Genomic DNA, 25,558 nt, shown 5'->3' on the forward strand with positions numbered 1-25,558 from the left:
GCAGAATGGTTCCGGCATCTTACCTAGGCAGCACAGTAGAGCTGATCCTGATGGAGGATAGGCAGATGAGCCAGCCCTGTGGGTGTGAGAGCACTGGCCCAACCACTTATCTGCCCCAAGGTAGAGTGAGCACGGGGTGGGGGGTGATGTGATGCCCTCCCCTGTCCTTGCCCCTCAGCAATAGAAGTAGTAGAGAGAGACGTCCCAGAGGTCATGAGAGCCAGACCCAAGGGTGTGAGAACAGGAGACCTGGTGCAATCTCCCTGGCTGCAGCACTTAAGAGAGTGGGCTCTGCACCTTGACTGGGCAGCACAGCAGGGCTGGCTCTGGAAGCACGGGTGCAGGTGAGCCAGCCTCGAGGGCATTGCAAGCTGAACAGCTGAGCCTGCCTCCTGCCAGTGGGGACATTGGGTGGCCTGGCTAGAGCAGTGCTGCAGAGCTGGCTCTGATGGCATGCATTAGGGAGAGCTGGCAGCCTGAGCAGCTCAGCTACCACTCATCCCAGACCCAGGGCTCTGAGTTGGCCTACCCCAACATCTACGTCGTCAGTGGATTAATGGGGTGGGTGAAAGGTGCAGTCCTGCTGATCCAAAGCTGGAGGATCTCTGTGACACAGAGCAGCAACAGGTTAACCAGGAGGACTCCTAGTGAGGATTTAATATTGATGGTGTCAAAGAATACAGGGACCTGGAATTGAACCAACTCAACTCATTGTAATGATTGTTTGCAAGCAAAGATGTATAGCTAGAGGGTGACATACTAAGGTTTTGATGAAAAGAAGTTTTCTGTGCTTTGTTTTCTTTTTTTTCATTTGTGTGTGTGTGTGTTTCTTATTTTGTGGGGGGGGGGGGTTACAAGAGTGGAGGATGGGTACGCGGGGGACGAGGACATGCATGCAACATACATGGGACTGGGTGCACCTAAAATTTACAAATTATCACAATAAAAGTTTTTTAAAAACTCATTTTATTGTTTTTTTTTCCCAAAAAATAAAGCATAGATTTTTATGGTGCTCAGTAGATTATCAACTGTCATTTGTGTTAAAGGTGAGCATTAGTTACCTAAGCAATATTATACTTATCCATCCTGTCTGATTTTATTCTTATGGAATTAATGAGTCTGAATTTTTACTTTTAGTGTGTTATTTGCTCTTTAGTGTAAATGGGGCATGATGGATCTGGTGAGCAAGGGTACTGAAGACAGGAGCTCTCGGGGGTCCTCTGGAGGTACCTTGTGGGTGACAGACACAAAGTTTGCAACTAGCTGTTGATATCAGCTGGGACCACACTTCTTAGAGTGATCAGAAGTTCATCCATGGGAGGTACCAGACAAGGGCCTAAGAATGACCTTTCCATTACTCCTGAGAAATTATTGACAGGTTCTTGTGAGGAATAGCCTTGTTTTGTCATGTTAGAAATGAAATAGTAATTCATGTGTACTTAAATCCATTCTAAAGAAGAAATGCAAAATGGAGATTTAGGTGAAGGCTCAGCTGGGCGGTGGTGACACGTACCTTTAATCCTAGTACTCAGGAGGTAGAGGCAGGTTCATCTCTGTGAGTTCAAGGCCAACCTAGTCTACAGAGTGAGTTCCAGGATAGGTAGAGCTACACAAAGAAACCCTGTCTCAGAAAAAAACAAGCAAGCAAACGAATGAACTAAAGTGAAAGCTCCCAGGCTCTCTTTTAGGTAGATATCTCAGTCACTTTAACTTGTGGGCCCAGGCTTTCTATCTGGAAGCAAAAACTATAGTGGAACAAGCCCTTTTCTCCAGGCACAACATGACAAATGCTATCACGGAGCAGAGATTTCTGGAGCATCCCTGAAGTCCTGGTAACACATAAGTAAAACGACACAGGGATGATTAGGTCTAGGTGAAGTAGATTCGATGAAGGTTAGGTGCAGTACCAATTCAGACATCCCTTCATGGAAGTGTGTGTGAGGGGGAGGGTCACCAAAACGCTGCCTAGGATTCTAGCCTTGGTGCTCTCTAACCCCTAGCTGCCTACGACTTGATGGGAGTTAGAGTTTATGGAGGTTCTCTGGGATGGTGTGTGGGATTTCTTTAGAGTCACCCACGCCACTGCCACTAAACCTGTTCACTCAGCATGGTGGGCCTCGATGTAACTGGTATTTTGTTCTGTTGATGAATTGGGATGAGTTAATGTTTGTTTATATCTCTCCAAGAAAAATTACCAGACAACAATCTCAGCAGATAGTTAATGAATTCAATGAGATATTATATATGTGGAATAGTAGTACTATAACGACGTTACATTAGCAAGTAGTATATTTATGTTCATATCTATGCTCATAAATTTTGTTAATCTTCATCTGAAAATAGAGGCAGCAACACTGACCTCAGAAAAATATTGTGAAGATTGAATTAATTTACACATACACACACACACACATACACACATACACCACACCAATGCAAAGAGTGCTTGATATATTTTAATAATAAATATTGTCTTTTATTATTGTTAATACTATTATCATATTTGTGAAATTATCAAAAATTAATATTTCCATATAGTATCAAAATTAAAAAAACTTTTCTATTTAAATATTTTAATATCAAACACTCTCATTTTGATATTGATTTGTTAAATATGGGACAATGGCATGTAGCTAAGCCCTGAAACTCCTCACACATTAACTCTATTTATGCATATTAGTGTTTTAATGCCATTACATTTATTTAAGGACCAAAATCAATGTTGTGGGTCCTTACTGCTAATACCTTAAGTCTTTGGAATATTTATAGGAACTAGGCATTGACTGACATATATATGTATGTCATATATCACACACACACACACACACACACACACACACACACACACACATTACAGAGAGACAAAGAGAGAGAAAACCTTAGAAATATACTGTTTAGCAAATATTTGGGTTAAAAACGTGCCATGACCTTAGGTGTGACCCAGTAGGGTACTTACTGGTCTTGGCTCCAGTTTATTAATATAGGTAGTTGGGAGCTCATCAGATAAGCAGATCTTAGGCAGAGCAGGGCTACAGTCTTGGCAGTGCTCATTTGGAACTTGGTTATTTGGTTGTTGAGTCTCCAGGCTGAGGAAGCTATGACTATCAGCCAGGTATCTGTTTCAACTAGTCTGCTTGTACAGAGTCCCCAAGAAGTTTATGTCAGAATATCAGGTGGAGTTCAGGCAAAGTAGGGCCCTTAAGCAGGACTAAATCACACCCCTGTCTCTTTTGATCTTTGCTACCTGAAGGATGTCACAAGAACATTGTTCTATCACCTGCTCCATTTATCCTCCCTTTATTGACATGTAACTTAGCTATATTAGCCTTTTTAGCTTACATGCTTTGAGTTAATGTATGCCTTCAATATTTTCAAGGTAAAGAATAGCTCTAAGACCTCCAGTTTCCCTTTGTATTCCCAGTAAGCCTTGGTGTTCTCTTCTCATTGCTCAGCTCCTTACCTGTTCTCTGTCTCTTGAGTCCTGTCTTTCAGAATTGCACAGTGTGCACAGCCAGCCCACCGAGGCTGGCTCCTTTCTTCTGGTATAATATATTTGAGTTTTTTTTTTTTTTTTTTTTTTTTTTTTTTCCTGGATGTGCTCTTATGGTCTGCGGGTTTGTGGCCTGGTCTCTTTCATCCTCAGAGTCCTGATATGTAAAATGGGCATAAAGTGGGCAGGGATAAGGAATGCACACAAATGTGGTGGGGTGGAAAGGAAAGCCAGTTTTTAATCGTTACCATCCTTATTAGGCCATAGACCATTGGGGATGCAAAAGGCAGGCCTGCTTGCATCATCAATCCTGAGAAGCCTTTGTTTGGTGCTCTGAGAAGGTTCCAGTAATACCTTTGAGTTCTCTATCACCTATCAGACCCTATAAACAGGTTCCAAGGCTCAAATCTTACCAGAAATACTTGCTCCAGGAAAGATCTAGACCTCTGTCATGCAGCCTCTCTCACACTATTTTCTGAGGATGCTGGGAAACATGGCCTATGTGCGAGGTTTCTTGATCTATTTGCATAAAGGCAATCTTCAAAACAAAATCTTTGACAGAACTGGTAATTTGGAAGCCATTGTATTGTATGTAGTAGGGGAGATAGGGTTATTTAACAATAGGGTGCCACACAGTTTTACAAGAAGATGGGGCTTCTCGTGTGGCTCAGGATGCACAGGAAGGCGAGTGAGATCTAGCTGTATGTTTCCTTCTGAGTGCTGTGTGGCTTCGAACTACAGAACTGTTTGTCCTACAGGGATTCCCTAGGCACTTTTATCTGGATGTGATGACACTTGCCTGGCAGACCAGTAAGACAGGCAAAGACAGGGAGGGGCACAGACAAGGAAAACAACAATAAAGGTGGGTAGGGGCTTGAGAGAGCTAGGTGCTACCCAGGGTTCGGCTATTAACTGTGTGGTTCTGCCTCACGTGTGAAAAAAAGGGGCTGTAAGTCACCCTAAAGAGAGCTCACAATGCCTTAAGAGGTGCCACTGACACTCAGCTCTGAGAATCAGGGCCAGAGGGGCAGAAAGCAACAATTTTAAACCTTCTAGTGAAGGCTTTTCAGACTCTCCTCACTCTTTCCAGGAGCAGCTGAATCGGATTCCAATAAACATATTGCCGAAATGTTTGTTTCCGGGTGTCATTTTAGTCTGCAAGTAGCTAAAACAGGCCCAGCTCCTATATATAGATGGCACATTTGCTTGTGCTCGAAAACGGACGCCTTTATTACTACACTCTTTGGCAGGCTCCCAGCTGAGAGTTTTCCCTTAGATTTTGGAATTAGGAAGTCAAAGAGGACCACTGACCATACTAAGGGTCTCTTCCACTTTCTTTCTCTGTTAGCACTCGGGATGCCAGCACAGACCTGTTCTGTTCTCTGCTCAGAGCCTCCTAATACTAATGTTGACACTGCTTATGGGAACAGACTAGCCCCATAATGGCAGAGAATACAGGCAAAGCTCCTCTTGCCATCTGAAGGAAACAACTTGTGTCAAAAGGAAGCCTAGCTGGCCACACACAGCCCAGTCTAGATAAGAGAATCCAGAATCCTTAGTGGGTAGAACAAAGAGGGGGATTTTTAAAAGGTGTTTTGTTTGCGTTTCTTTTTCTTTCTTTTTTTTTCCTTTTTTTTTTTTTTTTTTGTTTTTCTTCTTTCTTTTTTTTTTGGGGGGGTGGGTGGGTGTTAGAATTTTATTCATGAATTTTCCAGGGGGATGGCATGCTAGGACAACAAAGGTAAGGGGAGGAGCATGAGATGGGTACAGTAAAAGAGCAGAGACTGGCAGCAGGGGTGGGGGAAGAAGGGATTCTTTACAGAGACAATGTTGGACTCCCGGTTTTTCAAAATGTGCCCTTTCCCTGAGACAGTCCCTCCACTGTGTGCCTTTTGTTTTCTGTTTTCTTAGCCCCAGTTCTCAGTGACTATTTTCACCTGCCTCTGTGTTCTTGCTGTGTTTACTCAGCGTGGATCTAACTGCCTTTCTGGTCTCCAGAGTTCATGTACTCGCCACCCCTCCCCCTTCTCTCCTTCCCTGTTTCATTCTCTCCTCAGGCCTTCCCCACTTCTCTCTCCCAATCCTTCTCCCACATTCATCCTTCCCAGCCCTCCTGCCTTCCCTCTTCCATGTCAGTCCTTTCCCCTTCTGTCTCCCCTCCTCCTCACCTTCCTCCCTTCCCCTGGCTTTCCTCCCTCCCTCCCCTCTTTCCCTTGACCCCCTTTCACCCTTTCTCCCTTCTTCTGCCTTTCACCCTTTCTCCCCTTCCCCATGTCCCCATGCCCTCTCCTTACTCCTCTCTTCCCTTTCTTCCTCTTTCCCAGCTCCCCCTCTCTGTTCTGGTCCTCCTTCCTACAGCTCCAATTTCTCGCCTTCTAGATTTACCTGCCGACCAAGACACCGCTCCTCTTGCAAGGACTGTTTAAGAAATCCATACCCTCTCCTTTCATTCCTTGGGCATTTCAGAAATGATATTCCTCCCCCAACTACCCTGTCAAAATAAAATGAATTCAGCCAGCTCCTGCTGTGTGTCCTTAAATTCATTCCTCTAGCTTTGCTGGTTTGAAAGCCTGTACCCTAGAAGGGGCCTCCTGCATTTGCTGGCAACCCTGCTTGAGCCTGATCGTCACAGATAGTGCTTTGGAGTGAAAAAAAGGGGGAAAAACCCTCTCGTTGGAGATTTCAAAACAGATTCTACCAGCTTTCAAATCTGTGCACTTTGCGGAGTGGCAGGGTTTGAGAGAGAGGGGTTGAAGACTTGGGGTGTGGGTGTCTCTCATAAACAAATAAGCAACAGAATTTATATATGTATAAATTTGTGCTTTCCCTTGGCATGTTTGGTGTCTGTCTCCCTGGCATCAAGGGTGGGCGTTGTATAAGTCTGACTTCGCTCACACTTTTGCTCCGGCTTGGGGTATGAGAGTCTGTGTGAGTGTGTGTGATGGAATTGGGGAGGGGGTTGCTGTGTTTTTGATCCGATTCACTTGACAGATTATTTGAATCCAGCCCACCTTTCCGCACATGTCAAACAGATGGGATCATTGTTAAAAGCCTGGAGAGCCGGGCTGAGCGGTGGGTAAGGCAGGGAGGGGGAGGCAGGAGGGGCACCGAGGGGAAGGAGGGGGCACCTTCCAGGAGCTTTGTGTTTTCACACATTAGAACTGACAGGAGACCTTCTTCTTTGTGGGTGGGGGGGAGTGTTTGGGGGCATGGGGCTGGTGAGGGGGGTGGAAAGGGAGAGAGGTGGGGTGTTGGTGGGCAGGGTTATGATGTCACAGCCCAAGTTACAACAGGAGGAAAACACAGAAATGGTTCAACATTTTTTTTTTTTAAACTTTGGACTGCCAAGAGCTGGAGAGTGGCGTGCAAAGGAATGAAGGGGAGAGAGAGAGACTAAGCTGGAAGCCTGAGTTTGCTGTTGCCTCTTGAAATCTTATGAATGGATTACTAGCAGCTGAGAGCCAGGAGAGTCCTATAGGGGATGCAAGATCACCCACACACTCAGGGGGAGAAAAGCAGGCGGAACCCTTTTCTGATGTCCTATCCCCCCTTCCTGAAATGAATGGTAGGAGATGTTTTTCTGAGGGTCCTTGGGGTGGCAAGGGAGCAAGGGGCAAGGGGAGGGGTTGACTTCTCTTCTTGCCTGAGTCTCTTTTTTCCTCTGAAGCTAAACCATTTATCTCTTCCTAATATTCATACTCTCTCTCTCTCTCTCTCTCTCTCTCTCTCTCTCTCTCTCTCCTACTCTCTCTCTCCCTCTCTCTCTTGCTCCCTCTTTCCTCCCTGACTCCCTTCTGACTCCCTTCCTCTCTCTTCCTCTCCTCTGCTTTTCTGGCTTTCTCTACCCCCATCCCCAGTCTCAATTTCTATTCTTGATCTGCCTCAAGTGGGGAAAACCGAGTCAGAAAAGTGCATGGAATTGGGAAGTTATAAAAGAAAAGGACAGTTGAGGACCTAGGGGTGTCTGCTCAGCAGTGTCCACGTGCTTGAATTGAGAGTTTCTTTGGGGACTTGCTTTGAGGCTTTATTCCATGCTACTCGAGTAAAGAGGGTACCTGTGGGATGGGGTGCACAGGACACAACATTTTATAAGCAGTTAAGTCATCTACCAACTGGAAGAATGGGGTTGAGAGATGAGCAGACCCAGGGTGAAGGAAGGACCTGATCTTACTCTAGAGCATGTGGGCTGTAGTAGTTAGAAAGGAGCAGCCGAAGCAGTGATTTTAAAAGTGTAAGTGATCTTTCTTATTGCTTAAAAGAAGGGCTCAGTGCATATTTATACCTGTTTTATACTACCTGTGGGCAAGCATGCCTGCATTCTCTGCATGCGTCCATGTGTTTGTCCAGTGTGTTCTGTATTCATGCATGTTCCTAGAAGTGATGGGAAGCCTGTAAGAAGGCAAACAATGCAGAGGTTAAGCTCAGTGTTTCCTCCCCTGCATCTGCCCCATTCATTTCAGATCAATCAAAGAATAGCTGCCCCTGTTTAGCTGTTAATTTGTGTAAATGACTTATTTTGGGCGCCTCGTTTGTGTATTTGTTCACTTGGCGTATGGTGACTTTTACTAACTTTACACTGAGAAACTTCTTCGAGAAAAAGGATGTCTATATGCTAGGAGGACACAGTGTTCCCAGTCAGTGCTTCTTGAGGCAAGGTCATTGATTTCTCCTTTCCTCCAGTGTCCAAGAGGAAGTGATTTGTTATTGTGCTTTTAAATCTGAAATGATAGAGTAAAATAAGAAAAAAACATAGATGGAGGCTCATGATAAATCAAAAGGAAGACACGTGAATGTCTCCAAAAGGCGAGCGAGTGTTCACTGACCAGGTCCATTTAAAGTGTGTGTGTGTGTGTGTGAGAGAGAGAGAGAGAAGGGGTGTGGGGGGGAGGCTACACACAGAAAGGCATGCTCCAAAACAGTATTGATTGTTTTATATTGATTGTGTAGGCTGTGGCTGCTGAGAGAGAAAGCCTGTGATGTTTACTGGGAAAACCAAGAGGAGCATCTGTCCCTTATGCCTCAGAGAGGTGGGGGGAAGGGGTGCTCAGGAGAGAGGAGGGGACAGGGAGTAGGTGGAGTGTGATGCACCAAACTTATTAGCTTTGACATCATCATTGTCTTTAAATAAAAAAAAAAATCCAAGGAGATAATTATAGGCAGAGAGAGAGAGAGAGAGAGAGAGAGAGAGAGAGAGAGAGAGAGAGAGAAAGAGAGAGAGAGAGCAGGAGAGATCAGAGGGAAGAGGTCCCTTGATGTATATGCAGTTTGTGTTGGTCTTTTTATCCATCTTTAGGGACCCACCAGTCTCTCCGAAGGTGAAACCAAGGGCTCCCAGACTCATTTGATCAGGAGACCAGCAGACTGGCAGCCAGAGAACTTTACAGAGACTTGCAGCACACCAACAAGTTGGACGGGAATTAAACCACTCTCCTCAATAGTCAACAGCCCAGAGTGCCACGCTGCAAGAGTGCTCACCTACTCAGGCCACCGGGGATCTGCCTGGACACCTGGCTGAGGCATCAGAGGAGAGAGAGTTAAGTACCACCTTGGATCTTTATGCCCCCAGATTATTTTTGCACCTTTTAGAAAATAAGCATCAAATTATGTGTAAGCCTAAAAGTTTGTTTGTTTGTTTTTTCCCCTAGCAATTTACTTTAAGTTGAGCATATTGTGTGTGATGGGCTCTAAAAAGAGACTCTAACTCGTCGGGAAGGGAGAGGATACAGAAGAGATCATCAGAGAATAGATTGTTTTGGATGACCAGCTGGGCTGGTGTGTATCTGAGAGAATTTGGCTGACGTCATACACTCTCTTCTCTTATCAGTGAGGAGAGGAGTTTCTGAAGGAAGAAAAGGAAACCTGAGGTCTGTGGGAGGAGTTTCAAAGTAAGAACACTTCAGTTCATTCTGAAGGACTGACATCAGTCAAGAGAGGCCAAGCCAAGGAAGAAGGTGAGAGAAGCCAAAGGCTACAGAAGCCACCGGGGCTGGCTGAATCCCAGGACAGGTAGCCAGGAGAGGCATTCTTTTGTGGCTACTTGAGAAACTTTAGCTTGTGAATCAGTTTCCCTGGTGATTTCAAATTCATTGCCGGTTTTCTTTCCGTCTACCCCATTATTCTTGAGTGGTACCCAGAAGCTGACTTCGGGTTCTAAGGAGCAAACTGAGGGAGATATGATGTGTTGGAAGGTCCTGAGAATAAGTCTGGTGGTCCTGGCTGGGTGGGCATTCAGTACCACCAACTCAGAGCTGGGCTGGACTCACAAGAAATTCCTGGCCCAAAGGGAACACCTGAACCGGGTGCTGTTGGAAGGGGAACGCTGTGGGCTGGCATACAAGGTTCGAAGACCCAGAAGTACTCCACAGCATCATCTCTTTGGAGTCTACCCAAGCCGCCACGAAAACTACCTAAGGTCCTATCCTGTGGGGACGCAGCAAACCCAGTATGCAGAATGGAGCCAGAGAAGCACAGAGAGACAGGCTCCGAGGGGTGTTCCCCGAGACCTGACTGAAAACCTAGCAGGAGTGAGGAGAGAGACTGAGAAGCCAGCTGCCCCGTGGGTAGGGGATGGTCCTATTGGGCAATCGCTACTGCTGAGAGATGATGACACTTATCTTGGCAAGGGAGGATCTAAGGAGGCTCTAGGTGAGCCTGCGACTCGGGGAAGCTCGGAAACTGCTGTCTCCACCATTGCCACCTTTACATACCAGAAGGGACCCACAGCGAAGCACCAGAGGAAGGGCCAGTCCAAGTCTAGGCTTCGTCGCCAAGTGCAGAAGAGGCAGGCAGAAAATATAACCAGAGACCCCCAGAATACCTCTCAAGATTTCCAGCTTTGGCCTAAAGACCCCCTTAAGCACGGAGATAGTGACAGTCCATTGAAGGGCACCATCCAACATGGTGGAGGGGCCTCTGCCCGGAGAGCAGAGACCTTTAACCCCCAAGGAAGATTGCCTGTTCTGTATTTTTCTGGGAAGAGGGAGCGGCTGTTGCTGCGTCCAGAAGTGCTGGCTGAGATTCCCCGGGAGGCGTTCACAGTGGAAGCCTGGGTGAGACCAGAGGGAGGACAGAGCAACCCAGCAATCATTGCAGGTAACGACCTATCCTACTCCTGGATTTTCTCGGGGCTCGGGGGTGTGGCCAGCTCCATTCCTCTTGTGGGAGAACATAGAGAACAGAAAGGGGGAACAGGCTAAAGCAGGAAAGCTAGGAAGGCTTGGCCAGAAGGGCTGTGTGGGTGTGGGGGTTATTTACACTGCAGAAGTATCGTAGGCACCATCAAAGGGAAAATGACTCTTACCCAAGACATACTATCATTATTGATTTCTTGAAGTTCTATACCATATGCTTGTATTTTAGGAGACCTCCGTTTAGAACTTTTTTTTTTTTTTAAAGGGAACAGACTTGGATACTTTGTCAAGGAGGAAGGGGGGTCACACTGCTTCCCATGTTTTAGCATAGGATACCCAGGCACCTCTGGACAGCAGATGGCAGATTAAGGATGGCAGTGGTGAATAATACCCAGCTGGGTCCAAACAGCAAGGAACCAGGCTGACATCCGGGAAGTAGGAAGAAAGGAAGCACCTGGTCTATACCCTAGATCCCCTTCTCTTGACCTCAACAGATCTGCTGGAAAAGGTGGACACTTGGAGGCCAGGATTCTGACTTCTAGCCCTGGCTATTGTTATGAAGACCTAAATATAAAAGTTTGCTTAACACATCTGACTCTGTAGTGTTAGGCAGAGGCGTTTATTTGGGCTTGATACCTGTTTTTATTTTGATTAACAGAGACAACCAGAATGACAAAGGAAAGAGCTGGGTTTAGAGCCATTGCTTTTCTTTTCCCATCTGGAGAGGTTGATTTCAGGCAAGAGTGAGGAAAGGATATTTTATCCCTTGGTGTCTCCTTGACCTTTTAGACATTCCACCAAACAACAGGTGGACACATATGCAGAACAATGTCACAAGGAGACCAAGTTACTTTATGCACTATATATAAAATAATAATCAAATACTTATCAGAAGAAAATAATGGCGCCAATCTCGATTAGCCGCACATCCTTTGCTGTTTCTCAGTTCCATTACATTGATGAAGAAACTGAGGCAATGTGGGGAATGTTAGAGACAGGCTGTTTGAGGTGGGGGTTGGGAGTAGAATAATGCAGGGGTTCATGAATCATTCGATATATCCTCAACAAACAAGCAAACAAAAAGCAAAACAAACTAACTAAACATCCAATTAACCCCAACCCCACAACCCAACCCAAACCAAAACAACAATAAAAACCCTCAGGTTTCTGAGTGCTTCCAAATAAGTTGGAAACTAGGCACAGAAATCTGGAGGGAAGGAGCTTCTTGCAGTGGGATGTCACTGGAACATCCTTGTGGACGCTGTGTCTCCCCCTCTTTGGCTGCGATTTCACGTTTGGAATCTGGGATTCCCAGACACTGAGCACTCTCCAGTCATGTGGCTTTGCTTTATTTTAGTTGTGGGTGGGAGAGGGAGTGAGCGAAGGGGCCAGGCTGCAAGCTAGGTGGGAGCAGAAAAAGAGGAGCAGGAAACTCTCATTCTGAGGCCAAAATGGGAGAAATAATGAGATGATTATCTGATCGGAGTTGGCAGCTCCGCTGTTTCCCCCAGATGACATCTTCATGCTGTAGTCTGGTTTCCTAGTGCCCATCTGCCAGGGAGCCTGCGAGCTTGCAGTCTAGCTTGAGACCCACACAGATCTGACTATACTTCCTCCTGCAGTGAAACAGAGAGACCTGGGATCAGTTCCCTGACTGTGAAGGCTGAGGGAAGAACCCAGAAGGAATATATGTGGGAGACTATTGCTTGGGGGTATTAAAGTCCAATCCTAGAAAACAGGAATATAGCACCCAACCTCTGTCTTTCACCTCTCCAGTCCTGTCTCACCTCCTCCAAGGAGAGCTATGGTGTGGTTTGGTTGCAGCTCCTCATTCTTTGCTTCGCCTCTGGTAGGCCAAGTCTTATCTCCACATACCTCCCTGCCTTGCCTGTCTGTCACTGGCCACTGTCCCAAATACTGCCTTAGCACACATGCAGATCTTCCAGTACCCATCTGAACCTTCCCCTCCTCTCAGAGGATGTAAAATAGGGCAGGAAATCATTTCCAGCAATTTACCTTCTAAGGTTTCTTTCCTCTCAAATCCAAGTGGCTCCCACAGTGTGCTGGGACTTCCTTTTTATGTCTGCTTGCAAGAGGTGGGGAGCAGACAACACCCAAGCCTCTTGCCTCATGTTCTATCCTCTCTCTTTCTTTAGACTTGAGCTCAGCTCAAATTATCAAGGGAGGATAAAAGCCTCTGGAAGGCAGGGATTGAAAGCAAGGCCTCAATTCTTTGGACTCAGCCAGTACCCTGTCTAGGATTTAGAATCTATGTCTCAGCATTGTCTGTGCTGCTGGTATTTCCCCTGTGAATAGCACGGCTAAGGATCATGAGGCTTCCAAAATCAAATGCCGGGGTTAAGAGCCTCTACTTTGTGTGACTTGACTTTCTCTGAACAACTTTACAGCTCTTAACAATCCATCTTCCTTTCTTCTGATGGCATGTGCCCCAAGATGGTGTGTCTCTGTTCCTAGTATGGTGGGACTTTGAGTTACAGAGGGACAAGGTAGAGTCAAGTTGCTGGGAGTTACACACAGCCTGCAGCTCTACTTCTGTTGCTCCTCTGAGGATGGGCCAAGACTTGGCTCTCACTCTGCCAATGGATTTCAAACCTCAGGTTCCGCCTACTTAACTCAAATCAGCTTCCAAGTCTTCTACCTACTATAGTTGGGGTAGTTTTTCCTCAGCAGAGACCTCAAACAATTTAGTTCATACCAGTGGCAGCAGAAGAAGCCCCTACCCACAGCTATGGGACCATAGGGAATAGTTTTAATACTTGACACTAGGTGGCAGTGTTGTCTTGTGCACAGGAGATGAGGAAGCCACAAAGTTGGGAATGTCACTAGTCTCCTTGAGGGCTGTCCTGTCCCAACCTCTGGGCTGTAATTTAATCACCTTCTCCCAAAATGTTGTTGGTAAGCATCCCTCAGGGTCCACTTCATACGTCTTTTCCTTTCTTTTTTCTTTTTGAAAGACTTGTCTGGATAGCTAAAGTGGCTTTTTTTTTCTTTTTACTTTTTTTTTTTTTTTTTTACTTTTTTAGAGTTGTGACTAACTTGTAGCTCTAGCAAGCACTGAAGAAAACAAAAATCAGCTATAATTACCCTCTCCCTGCACTCTAAGTTCCCGCATTCTTCTGAAACAAGTCAGACTCCATAGTGAGTTGCAAGAATGCTTTTATTGAGGACTGAGGCCAAGGCAGGGTACACAAACTTCAGGTGTGTGTGTGTGTGGGGGGGGTTCTTCTGGTCATCATCCGGGCTTTTTGGAAGGTAGACCACACTTTAAGATGCCCGTTTCCCGAGGCAGCAGAGAGAAGACAGCTCCCTGGTGGGGTTTTTCACAAAGGTAGCCAGTCAAAGGTCTGGGACTTTGAGGCTATGTGGCAAGCTAGGAGTAGCTTGAGGTCAGGAGCCCATTAGGTTGGGCCATTAGAATTTAGTGTTTAAATAAGCGAACTTCTTTCCTATTCTGGTGTGGACTCTTTAAGGTCCAGTGCATAACCCTGAAACCATCTGAGCCTTTCCTACCACTTCAGCTTCCGTTCCTCCCCTTCGACCCCGACACCCACAAAAGAGGACATTTTAACAGGTTCCTCCGCACCCGTAATTGATTTCAAATGTTCCCTGAAGTCGCCCAGCTGAGTAACCACCTGCAGTTCTGCACTGCAGGACACTGAGTCATTAAATCCATGGTAGGTTGGACGCCAAGCCCAGAATTCTTCATTCAACAAATATTTATTGAGTACCTCGCCATGCAAAGTGCGCACAGCAAGTCTTTGAGGGGAACACAAAGATATCTGAGCAACTGTCCGTGACACGGTGGCAAGTTTAGGTCCTCAGAGTGCCCAAGCTTTATATGTCCCAGTGTAGAGTCTCAGGGCAGACGATGAAGAATCAAATCTTTCTCTTACACTTAAAAACTGTCGGGGCAATCTACCCAACTTTTTTTTTTTCTGAGCTATGTTTTTTTTTTTTTTTTTTTCAAACTGAAAATTAAAGGGATATATGATTATATATATGTATATGTATACATGATTACATATATAGGTATGTATATGATTCTATTTGAAATGAAGTAGGAAAAAGTTTCTAAACAAAAGACAAATAAGGAGAGGCCTTGTAGAGTGTTTTATTGGAGTCACGTAGATAAAGTTCCAACATAAAATTTGGTCCATGAAGGTTATTTATTTGCCAGTGACATGAAAGGTATTTATCAAAAAAATATCTGGACTAAATTAATTTCTAACTTAAATATAACTTTTTCTTACTCCAATTCCTTAGGAATTTACTCTGATAATTTTTAAAATGGGAATAACTTTACGTAAGTAGTTGTTATTTTTCCACAATATGGTCTCAAGATAAAAACAGTGGACGAAAAGGCCCAAAGAATCCATTTATTACATTAAAACATTTCATCTTTTCTTTTTATTTGAGTGGCACTATTTCAAATCAGTTGGGAAATGGTGCTACAACTTCTATTTCATACTCCTGAGCTGTAAGCCCTATTGAATATCTCCTGAAGCTAGTGCTTACTTAATAGAAAATGCACATCATTACCTAGATTTTCTGATAGCACAAGTCTGCTACCATCTGACCATTGTTCAGAGTTTACCTCTAGCTTTTCTGTGTGAGTGACATCTACAGAATGAGGCTTCAGGGTAGAGAGTTCTGAGAACAGGGAACACAGAGTTTTACATCGATGTAAAGAGACTTGTGTGGCTGCCTTGACCTCACAGGCTTTGTCAGGCCAAGAGCTGAATCAATATATTTCCCCAAAGGCAGGCTCCCTGTCCCACCCTTTGGCTTCTTCTCTACACACAGTGATGGGTAAATCAGAGTGTTTGTCCTTATCAGACCCGAGGAATCACCCCTGTTCCTTTCCACATTCCCCTCCTGGATCTGGACTCACATATTTCATGATACTGTAGAGACCTGGCTGGCAAAGAGCCATTCTCATGAGGGCCTATGGTTGTCTCCTGGGCATAGCCCTGCTGTTTCAGGGGACAGGGAGATGCATGAATTGGTTGTGTGAAGGAAACACATGCCCAGTGTTTGTAACTTAGCTTCTTTACATTAGAGTTTTTATCCTGAGGCTTGGTGGTTCAACAAAGAAGCAATGTGGATGTTATCTAGTGTGAGAGGTAAATCTGACCTATCATGGTCACATTTCCATAGGTCACTGTGATGCTCTGTTCCTTAGAGCCTCCCTGATGATTTATGTAGAGTGAGCTCTTGCTTTCTCTCTTTCTAGTCTTCTATAAACTTTGTACAAACCTTTCCTAGTCTCCTATAGACTTTCTGTAGACCTTTTCTAGTCTTCTATACACCTTCTATAGATCTTTTTTCTTTTTGTGTTTTGATAAACTGAACATTGCTTTTTACCTTATTAGTGAGGCATGGTCCTTATTTCTATCAATTGAACATCCCCTAGAAGCTCCAACTTATATTTGTAACCCCCAAGTACCCACTATAATGTTAGAATCACATAATTCTACAAATTACGTTTGTTAAATAAACTCAAAATTTAGACTATTGGATTCCCACTGGGGTGAGAAGAACTTTCTGGAGATGGAAGCTTTTTGTGGTGATCCAGGGCTTTGAAGCTGTGGTATTGCTGCCTATAGCGTGTCTGAGGAAAACTGCTGAGCACAAGTGTGCCTGCATGCCTTCCGTAGGAGCACCCTTTTTCTTATGTGTCTCACATGAGCAAAGACTTGGATTACTTTAAGGAAATTTACTCCCACAACTCTAGAGCAAAAGCTGGCATATTATGGCCCCATGAGCCGCGTCAGCCCCAAAGCTGAAGCTGCTTTTGTCAATGAAGTTTGATCCAGCTCACCACACTCATCTGATTATGTGTTCTCTGTGGCTGCTTCCATGGTGCATGGCAGAGTTTAGTGGTTATGACAGAGACTGTAGAGCCCGAGAAGCCCAAAATATGTGTGGGTCTGGCCCTTCATCCCTGAAGGGCCAAGTGCACCAAGAGTGGCTCTAGAGCATCACTTGCTGTGCTTCAATGTGCACAGAGGCCAGCTGGGGTACAGCTGAAAGCAGATTCGAAGAGAATATGCTTTACAGGGATCCAGCACATGGGGTTCATTGTCTATGAACCCTATTGACACACTGAGAAGGACTATGTATGGAGACCACCTCTCCTTGAAGTGGCAAGGATAAAGGGAGACCTAACATGGTTGGTTCTGACTCAGGTACCACCAAAGGCCTTCCAGAATATCCCTTGAATGCTTCTTTCTCTTCTGTTACTCCCAGAGCCAGTTTAACATCATGGGCATGAGGTGATAGCTCTCCCAGTTCTTTTACAGCTCTTTCCATAGTTTTGTCAGAGTTTATAGTCTTTATTTTAATTGAATAAAATCTTTGCCTATTTAACCCTCTTCTGGCATCTGCTGTTGTACCAATCTGCTTCCCAAATTTGGATTTGTATCCTGTTTTTCTGGGGAAGCCTGGGACTGCATGTCTAACAAGCTTCTTAGCTCAGATAATGCTGCCACCACTGCTGCTGTATGTGGACTGTTCCACACTTACAGGACTCCAGATTTACAAACATAGGACAGTGTGTGACAGAATTTTTGCTCTGAAAAAGAACAGATGCTAAATAGTTTAGGCTTTGTAGGCCATATAGAGTTTATGATGCAACTTCTAAACTCTGCTGTTAGTGTGTGCACATTGCCACAGTTGATGCACAGACACATTGGTAGGCTGTGTTCCAATAAAACTTTATCAAAGTCAGTGTCATGCTGGGCTTTGGTCTTCTGTAATTGTTCCCAGAGCTTTGGTGTGGAGTGTTCTTCCTGAAGGCCATGCTTCATCTATAGTTCTTTTGGCCTTGTTTCTTCATTCCACATGATCCAAAAAAATCCTTTCTTATCTACTGTGCTCTACATGATAAGCTCCAAGCAACAGGCTCATGAAGAATGCTAAGCCACTTTAGAGTCTCAGCACATTAGATTCTGAAGCAGCCCAAAAGAGAGGAAGCAGGAAGATGGAGTTCATATGGGTCCCTTACAATACCAGGATGCCCTCTGGGTTTTGTGCTAGCTGAGCACTTGAGACCAGTCTGGGTAAGGCTTGACACCTGATGTGCAGCTTTAGACCTGAGACTCTGGAATCATCTAGTTGTCTAGTGTGGTGTTAGAGGAAAATGGATTCCCTCTGAGAGCAATAGGGTGGTCATCCCATTAACCACATGGCTGCCTATTAAAACATGTGGTATTACCTTTTCTCTCTTTGTCCCATAACCTTGTTGAGGTCTCAGACAGACAACATGGCAAGTGAGCCTTCTGAATTCAGGTGGTATGGTAGGCACTTAGTCCTCTGTGAGGTATGATCTCTCCTAGTTCTCAAGGATGAGACAAAAACCCCAGAGACCATTGGATGTTAGTTCTGGCATGAAACACAGTTTTCTAGAAGTGACAGGGACAGAGCTGTGAAGTAGGAATTACTTCTGGAAGACAGGCAATTGCAACTGTTTTCTTGTAACATGTAACTTGGTCCTCACTCCTTGCTTCCTTCTTTAAGCACCTTCCCTTGTTCCTCTGGAGATGGCCATCTGATTCATTCCGAAAGTGTATGCCAAGATGTCTGTCTCCATCTCTTTCCTGTTTTAGTTCAGGCCTTTCAAAGGCAAATAAACACCTTGTTTGGCATTTATTGAAAAAAAAAAAGGAAGAAGAAGAAAATGAAGAAGAGGAAGAAGAAGAAGAAGAAGAAGAAGAAGAAGAAGAAGAAGAAGAAGAAGAAGAAGAAGAAGAAGAAGAAGAAGAAGAAGAAGAAGAAGAGGGGGACAGAGAGGGGGAAGCAGCGGTAAAACCTTCATTTGGATCCTGAGCCTATACACCCTGCATTTTCAGGAGCTTGAGTTCCTGATGTCATAAAGAAGTATATAAATCTAATGATTCTGCCCTTGAAGCCATGGATCTAGGTTCTGGGGCCTCATCAAATCTGTTTCTGTTTACCTCATGCACATCCTCACCCTGTACCTTCCAGAGAGCATATTTCTTTGCCAAGTATGTGTCCCTCAAAATTACAACATTCTTCACTTTCCGTGTTTACTACCTGCTTTAAAACAATCTTACTTAAAAAAAAAAAAAATGGAAAGAAAACAGGAAATAAAACTCAGGGCAAACAAAAACAGTTTTCTCTATTACTCAGAAGCAAGTGGTGGTTTAAAGAGGTTCTCCTTAAACATACAATACAGCAACATCGAGCAGTTTGAAGTTGAAGCATTGCCATGACAACAAGTTGGGAGAGCAAGGTCAGTCGTGGCTCAGGTCTAGATTGGAAGTCCAGACAACTGAACCGAGGTGTAACCAAAGAGTTTTAACATTAATCAGACATTCCACTCCTTAGCTACTAACTTTATGCTTTCCCTTTTCCATTCAAGAACTTTCTGTACATTCAAAGCAGATTATGAAAGTAGTTTGGTATTATACATGCTCACTCATTCACTTGTTCAACATTTAATAGGCGAAGTACCAGATATTATGAGCTACCTATTCTAGAGACTTAAGAATAAGTAAGAGCTCTGCCTATCATGCTCACAGCGAGGTGAGAGGTTGTTTATAAATGGTTGTTTCTAATTTAAATTAAAATGTTAAATTTTAATTGAAATGTATACGTAAATTAATATGGCACTGCATTTCTTTATCCTATTTCTCCAACAATGATGCAGGGAGACAAAGATTTATTTTCAAGCTTGACTTCAATATCTGGGCAGTGTATCTTAATTCCCCTAAACTAACCTGCCCAAATTCTCATAATACTACCATTTAGAGCCTTCCATTCTCCAGTTGAACTCTGTGAACTCCTTCTGCCTGAAGGCTAAATCTCTTCTCTCCCTTTCCCTTTCCCTCTCTCTCCCCTTCACCTCCCCTCCCCCTGTCTGGTGGAAGTCCCATCCTATTCTCTGTTTTGGCCAGCCACTGGGTGATCAGCTTTTATTGACAAGAAGGAGAACAAATTGTTAGCATTGTTTAATTATTCAATCTTGAGAAAGGAAATTCTTGACATAAGCATTACAATGCTGTGTCTGGATTGGGATCACAGCAGAGGAAGCAGCGTTTGAATAGCACAGGGATAAATATTACACAGTGCACAAAAACATAATGCCTACAATTACAATCTTCCTCCTGGGAGTCAACAGCTCATTATCAATGAGAGGTAACCAGAGTCAGGACTGGCAGGTGCAGAATGGGGGCAGGGCAGGCAAAAGGGAAGGATAATGTCAGATGGTATATCAGTGCCAAGAAACCCGCCAGGCTAGAGGTGGGGATTTGGGACTCAGCAATTGTGGGAGTCACAGACTAGTTTAGGGGAGTCTATTTCACTCCAGTTAGGTAGAAAAAGAGATATTCAGGTAGTACAGTTATTGATGCAAGGAGAGAGGGGAAGGCATGTTCAGTAGGACACTAAGAAAAGACACTCTCAGGGTAAATGCAAACAGATTTTACTTTGTGTTAACAGAGGCCCAAGGCTCAGGACAGAATGTAAAAGAAACAGTAATCTAAAGTGAGTGATAGCAGAAACATGGAAAAATAATGGAAGACAAATAAACAGCAATGTAAAGTGTGTGAACATGGGCTCAATTACTGTAAGGGATTTTCATAGCGAGGTTTCCTTGGCAACTCCCATAATGTTGACTTTGTGTCATGAACTTCAGTAGTCAACTTACAATAAGTAGTCCACTCAACTGTTCCTCAGAATAACTTGAAGAGGCAAATGGAGAGCAGAGAGCTCAGAAAAAAATAGGCCATTGCCTGGGGGCACATAGCTAGTGCACATGGAGCTTAGGAGCTACAGCTATCCTAGCCAGAGACAATGTTTCCAACCTGCTGTGAACAGAGCTGAAGTTTGCATCTGAGTGCTGCCACTTTAGAGGAATGTCTCCTCTCTTTCAGTCCATTCCCTTCTGGTCTGAGAAGAGTCCATCTGCACAGGGGAATCTACAATATCTGGCTTTAAAATAATTCAAATTGAATATAATGTAGATATATAGATGGTTATTATTTTTTCCTTCACTCACACAATAGTTCATTTATTCAACAGTGTTTATTGAACATGAAGTAGGCATTCAATAGCTGTTTCTGAAAATAAACCAAAACAAAATACCCTCCTACTTTACTCAGAATAATTATAACCCTAAACCATAGCAGTGGTCTAAGATGGTCTATCTTAGCCATTGTTTCAGGCCTCATTAATAATTTGGAATAATTGTACAATAGATGAAACCTATAATCCAGATAATGGCATAGAGCCTGAGGATAAAGGTACTTTGGGCCAAGATTTGCTCCTTGGGTTTGGTTGTTTTGCTGAGTTCTTGGACAGAGCACAGGGAAACATGGCCTGAACTCAACCGAGGGTAGCTCATGACAGAAGACAGGCATAACTTGGTGGCCTCACTCTCTTAGTCTTTGTGCTCTCAGCATTTCTCGGGAAATGAGTAGTGCTATGTGGATTGCATTGATGACACTCAGGCTCTAAAAATGGAGGCACTGTTCCCCTTTCTTTCTGGCACTCTTTAACAAGATCCCTCCTGTCCCTGCCTTCTACTAGCCTGCAGCATTTTCAGAGTTCCAAGACTTAGTTCCAGCAAGTCTACTTAGCAGGTAAATCTTTCATTAACATCTCAGGACAGCTCTAGGTCTCAGCACTTCCTATGTCACCCAGCACCATGGCTGGTCCTGGAACTGAGCGGATATCTTGTTTGAATGAATAGATAAAGAATATCTTGGACCTTGTACACATAGCGCTTGGGCTCTTCTGACTACCCAATAGGGGCCATATCTCAGAGTTATTGGCTATCAGGGAGTTCTTCCTTCCTTCTAACATAATCTACTGTTCCCTGTCTCTGTGTAGACAATTCCTCCTGCTAAATGTCCTACCTACAATTTTTCCTCCACTAAAATTTATTACCTGTGACTGCTGGGAAGCAAAGTCAGATCTAGCATCTGGACTTCTAGCTTCAAGCCCTTGACTGCAAAATTCCTCATCTGAAAATTGGAATGATAGTAAGTTTGCTCTAAGAATAGTGATTCTATTAAATGAGTCACAAGTTTGGAGTTATGCCAGCAGGTAGTAAATCCTTGATCAATGCTGGTGGGTATTTTCCTCATTGGCAGTGCATAGAACTAACTCTATTGGTGAGGCTTAGTCTGGGGTCCTGAATTACAACCTTACAACAACCTAAAACCTTTTCAGGTCTGACCACTTGATGCCTGAACACCCATGGAGGACCATTCATGGGGTTATCTGTAGTAAAACCTTAATCACCTGAATCCTAGGTAACCAGAAACCTTAACAAACTAACAATTTGATTATTCTGCCTTTTAGACAATAGAAGGACACAATGGCAGGATGAGACTGAAAACAAAACCTAGTAGCAGAAACCCACCATTAAAGTGTGGAATAACCCAATTTTCTCCTCTTTCAATGGCCATAGTGTAGGTGCAGATAGTGAGAACCGGCTGGGCTAGTGAGAGAGATCAAGATTCCAGACACTGACTGTGCACAAGGCACCGTAGTGAAGCTCACACAGGGAAGGACAGTTTTCCTAGAGTCAAACAGGGGCAGCCTGGGGATATACTCCCAAGTTTCTTAGCTTCTAATTTGGTTTTATTTCAGCTCTGTCTGGCTGCTTCTGCTTAATTTAAATTTCTCATTGGAAAGTAGAAAAGATTTTATGAAGATTTTCAGTAAGATGGATTTAAATTTTTTTGTTTTGTTTTGTTTTAGTCCTTGCTTAAACCTAGTTATCCATTCAGGAGATCACATATTTTTCCTCCGTAGAGACCAGGTAACCAGACTAGTTTCAGGCAGGGGTTTACCTAGAGGTCAGAACTCAGAGAATGCTTTTTGAACACAGGGCTCTGCAGACTAACCTGAGTTCAGTTTGAGAACACAAGACAGTGCTCTCTGTCATGGTGACACAGCTGACCAAAGCCATTATGAATATCTAAGTCTGACTGGCATAGCCTTCACATATGGGGGACCTACAATGGCTGTATTCAAGTGTTTTCTTTCAGGAAAGCAGAGGCCTCTTAGGTGACTTGTACCTGCATGGCAGAAGCATGGACATTTAGGTGGCATGGGCCATGTGCGTAAACACAACTACTCTAGTAGCCAATGGGCAAATAATTTCTGCTTCAAGATCAATGCAATGCATTGCTTTAAGAAAACCTCCTATGCAAAGCTTCCTGTCACCAGAGGAAGAAGTGGTAGGTTATTTTTAATGTGAATGTCTCTCCTCCAAGCTTGCTTTAACAAGAACTTCTAAGTATTGCAGGACCACTGAGAATGCATGAACTATTTAAGCACTTCCTAGGGTGGGATTGATTCTGTGACCTGACCCTACTAAAAGGAAATGCTAAACAAACTTCTGGGAGGCTTCTCACAGCCCTTTATTCCATAGAAGAATTGAATGGTAGGAAATTGAAATATCTGTGCTTTGTAGGCATTAGAAAAGAGAGTTCTCAGGGATCTTAGTGGAAGTGGTGGGAGGTCAGAGAAGGGCAATATCTGTTTGTAAGGATGCCATTGTGTATCTGTGTCTCTCTGGGGACTAATGGGCTCTGGAGAGTATCATGTCAAGACGAACATTTACCCTATAGCACGCTGTCTCCAGGGTATAACTGCCTCTCTCAGAGTTCTCCTCTCTTGCCTTCTGCACTTGGGGATTTATATTCCCAGGTCCTGCTGGCTTTCCTGTTTCTGTGAAGGTGAGAAGATAACAGTTGATGACTAAGCAGAGCAAGGGCAGCTTTCAACTTTTGATGAGAAACAGGCTGCCTCACCCTGCTACACTACACAGGCTCACAGCATAAACTGCAGGAAGTCACCCTCAAGCCACTGGGCTAGCTCTCAGGAGGATACCATAGCTATGGTGATCAGCGGAGTTCACCAAGGCACAGGGGCTCTTAGGCTGTGTGCTCTGGAAGGCAATTAGAAATGATCCGAATGACCTGCCAATAAGTAAACAAATAAGCAAACCAATAAGAAGGAGAATTTCTCAAGTGTTCAGTTACTCAGGAGACTGTCTTCCTCTCTCCCAACCCTTTCTTGGTAGCAAAGACTACACATAAGGAACATTTCAATACTTATTAAACTTCTGTTATTACCTCATGTGAGGAAAAAATTAGTATTGCTCAAATATACTGAGATGACAGATGATGCCTGGCAAAGTATTGAGTCTAGAGGAAGTTGCCCAGTTCCTCCAGTCAGAGGGAATAAGGGTCAGCAGGGCTCTTTACTCTTTGTTATCCCCAGTAGTTAGTGTAAGGCAAGGTGAGAGTCAGTATGCCTCTTTATAGGCACAGGCTTCCGGGGCAGAGCTCTGCTAGGTCAGCTTAGTAGCTACTCCCTCTGTGGGAGTGAATTGTAGAGGGAGGAAGATTAAGTAATTTTTTTTTTCATTATGGAAAAATACAGTTGTTCTGTAACATGTTTTCAGTTAGGAGGGTGCCTTTGACAACTCTGCTAAAAATCTCTTGTGGATCCACGCTAGTAATGACTAACTAATTTCTACCATGGGCAAGATGTTGGCCTTGATACAATGGGAATCAAGGGAGCTATAAGGTAGGGTTGCCAGCTGTCAAGGAGCTTGTACGTTTGTTGAAGAGATGGACAGCTGTGTGCTAAAATGATGGTGTTAGCAACAGATATGGCCACTGACTGCTTACTGTTAATGGGTGTCAATCATTCTTCATTGCACTGCATATGTTTATATGTTTCATCTGTCTTATACTATAGGTCGGTGCTACTGTGTTATCTGCATTCTATGGTCTGGAGGAGCTCACATTGCTCAGGGGCATGGAATTACTGTTTGCCTGATCCGGTTGCTCTACCTTACTGCCTACTCCTTCACATAGGAAAAATATATAAAGCAACCTTCTGGTTTTCAGTTGACTATTGAGTCAGCCATGCTTGGCCATTTGTGGGTCCCCAAGGACTTGTTGAGGGAGGTGTAAGGGTGTTGAGACAGGATGGGGATGTCCTAGATATGCCTTGGAAACTCTGAAGGCTCTGGCCATTCTTCTGCAAGGCATATTACAACTGTAATTTGACTATCACAGCAGCTTCTCTGGCTTCTGTAGATTACTTTCTTACATAGTTGCATTATAGTCTCTAGATAAATTTTCTTCCCTGTGCACCATCAATCAATGCTTATTCCCAAATAAAGAGTTTATTTTAATTAGAGTCTTGCTATTCAGGATCTAGGGTGTAGCTCAACATATTCTTAGTATGTATACTGCATCTTTGATCCTTAGTGACATCAGACAAAGGTGGATGAAGCAAAGACAGCTTAGTGGCAGAGCATTTGCTTATCTAGCACATGCCAAGCCAGGATTCCATTTCTAGCATGATAATAATAGGCATGGCTACTGCCATAAGTACCACAGAGTTGTGTGATTCATGAGGTAGTGAGCTCAGCATCTTGCTGTCACCTGCAAGACTGTGGGAAGGCACTGTTGCAAGTATTTCTTGAGTGTCACTGATTCGGAATATGCATGTATTCAGATCTAGTTAAGGCCTGCAGATACTAGGTATAGAGAGAGTATGGTTTCAGTTCAGCTTCCTGGGCTGCCTTGTTTCCACCAAGTCACAAGATTAACCCCAAGAGTTGCTAACCTGTATTGATACAGCACCAGGATCTGTGCTTACTACTTTCTCTAGGATCACCTGTGAGCCACTTTTTCTGTGGCTGCTTCCTTCTTTAAGTTCTTATATTCCACTGTTTGCTTTCCCGTTCTCTCAGGCAATTTCAAAGCAGCCTTTTCCTCTCTATGCCTGGTGGACTCCCACTCTATGCCTGGGTGGCCTATGAAGAGCCAGGGAAATCCCTTCTCCTGGCTTCTGTCATCTATGCATCTGGCAAAACCATGACTAAAGGAAAAGTGTTCTGTAAAGAGAGCTGACATTTTTT

General features: G+C 44.1%; 1 protein-coding gene across 1 annotated transcript in view; it reads left to right on the forward strand.

Moving 5' to 3' along the window:
• Nucleotides 1–9,663: 9,663 nt before the first annotated feature.
• The window catches only part of PAPPA2 (pappalysin 2), a gene marked incomplete at its 5' end in the record, with an annotated part of 238,494 nt that continues 222,599 nt past the window's right edge, over nucleotides 9,664–25,558 (forward strand). Inside the window, one exon of the mRNA XM_080924820.1 lies at nucleotides 9,664–10,582. Coding sequence (XP_080780946.1) covers nucleotides 9,664–10,582 — 919 coding nt within the window. The remainder of the gene's footprint in view (nucleotides 10,583–25,558) is intronic.

Source organism: Micromys minutus (genome assembly GCF_963924665.1).
Source record: "Micromys minutus genome assembly, chromosome: 1".
NCBI classification, from domain to species: domain Eukaryota; kingdom Metazoa; phylum Chordata; class Mammalia; order Rodentia; family Muridae; genus Micromys; species Micromys minutus.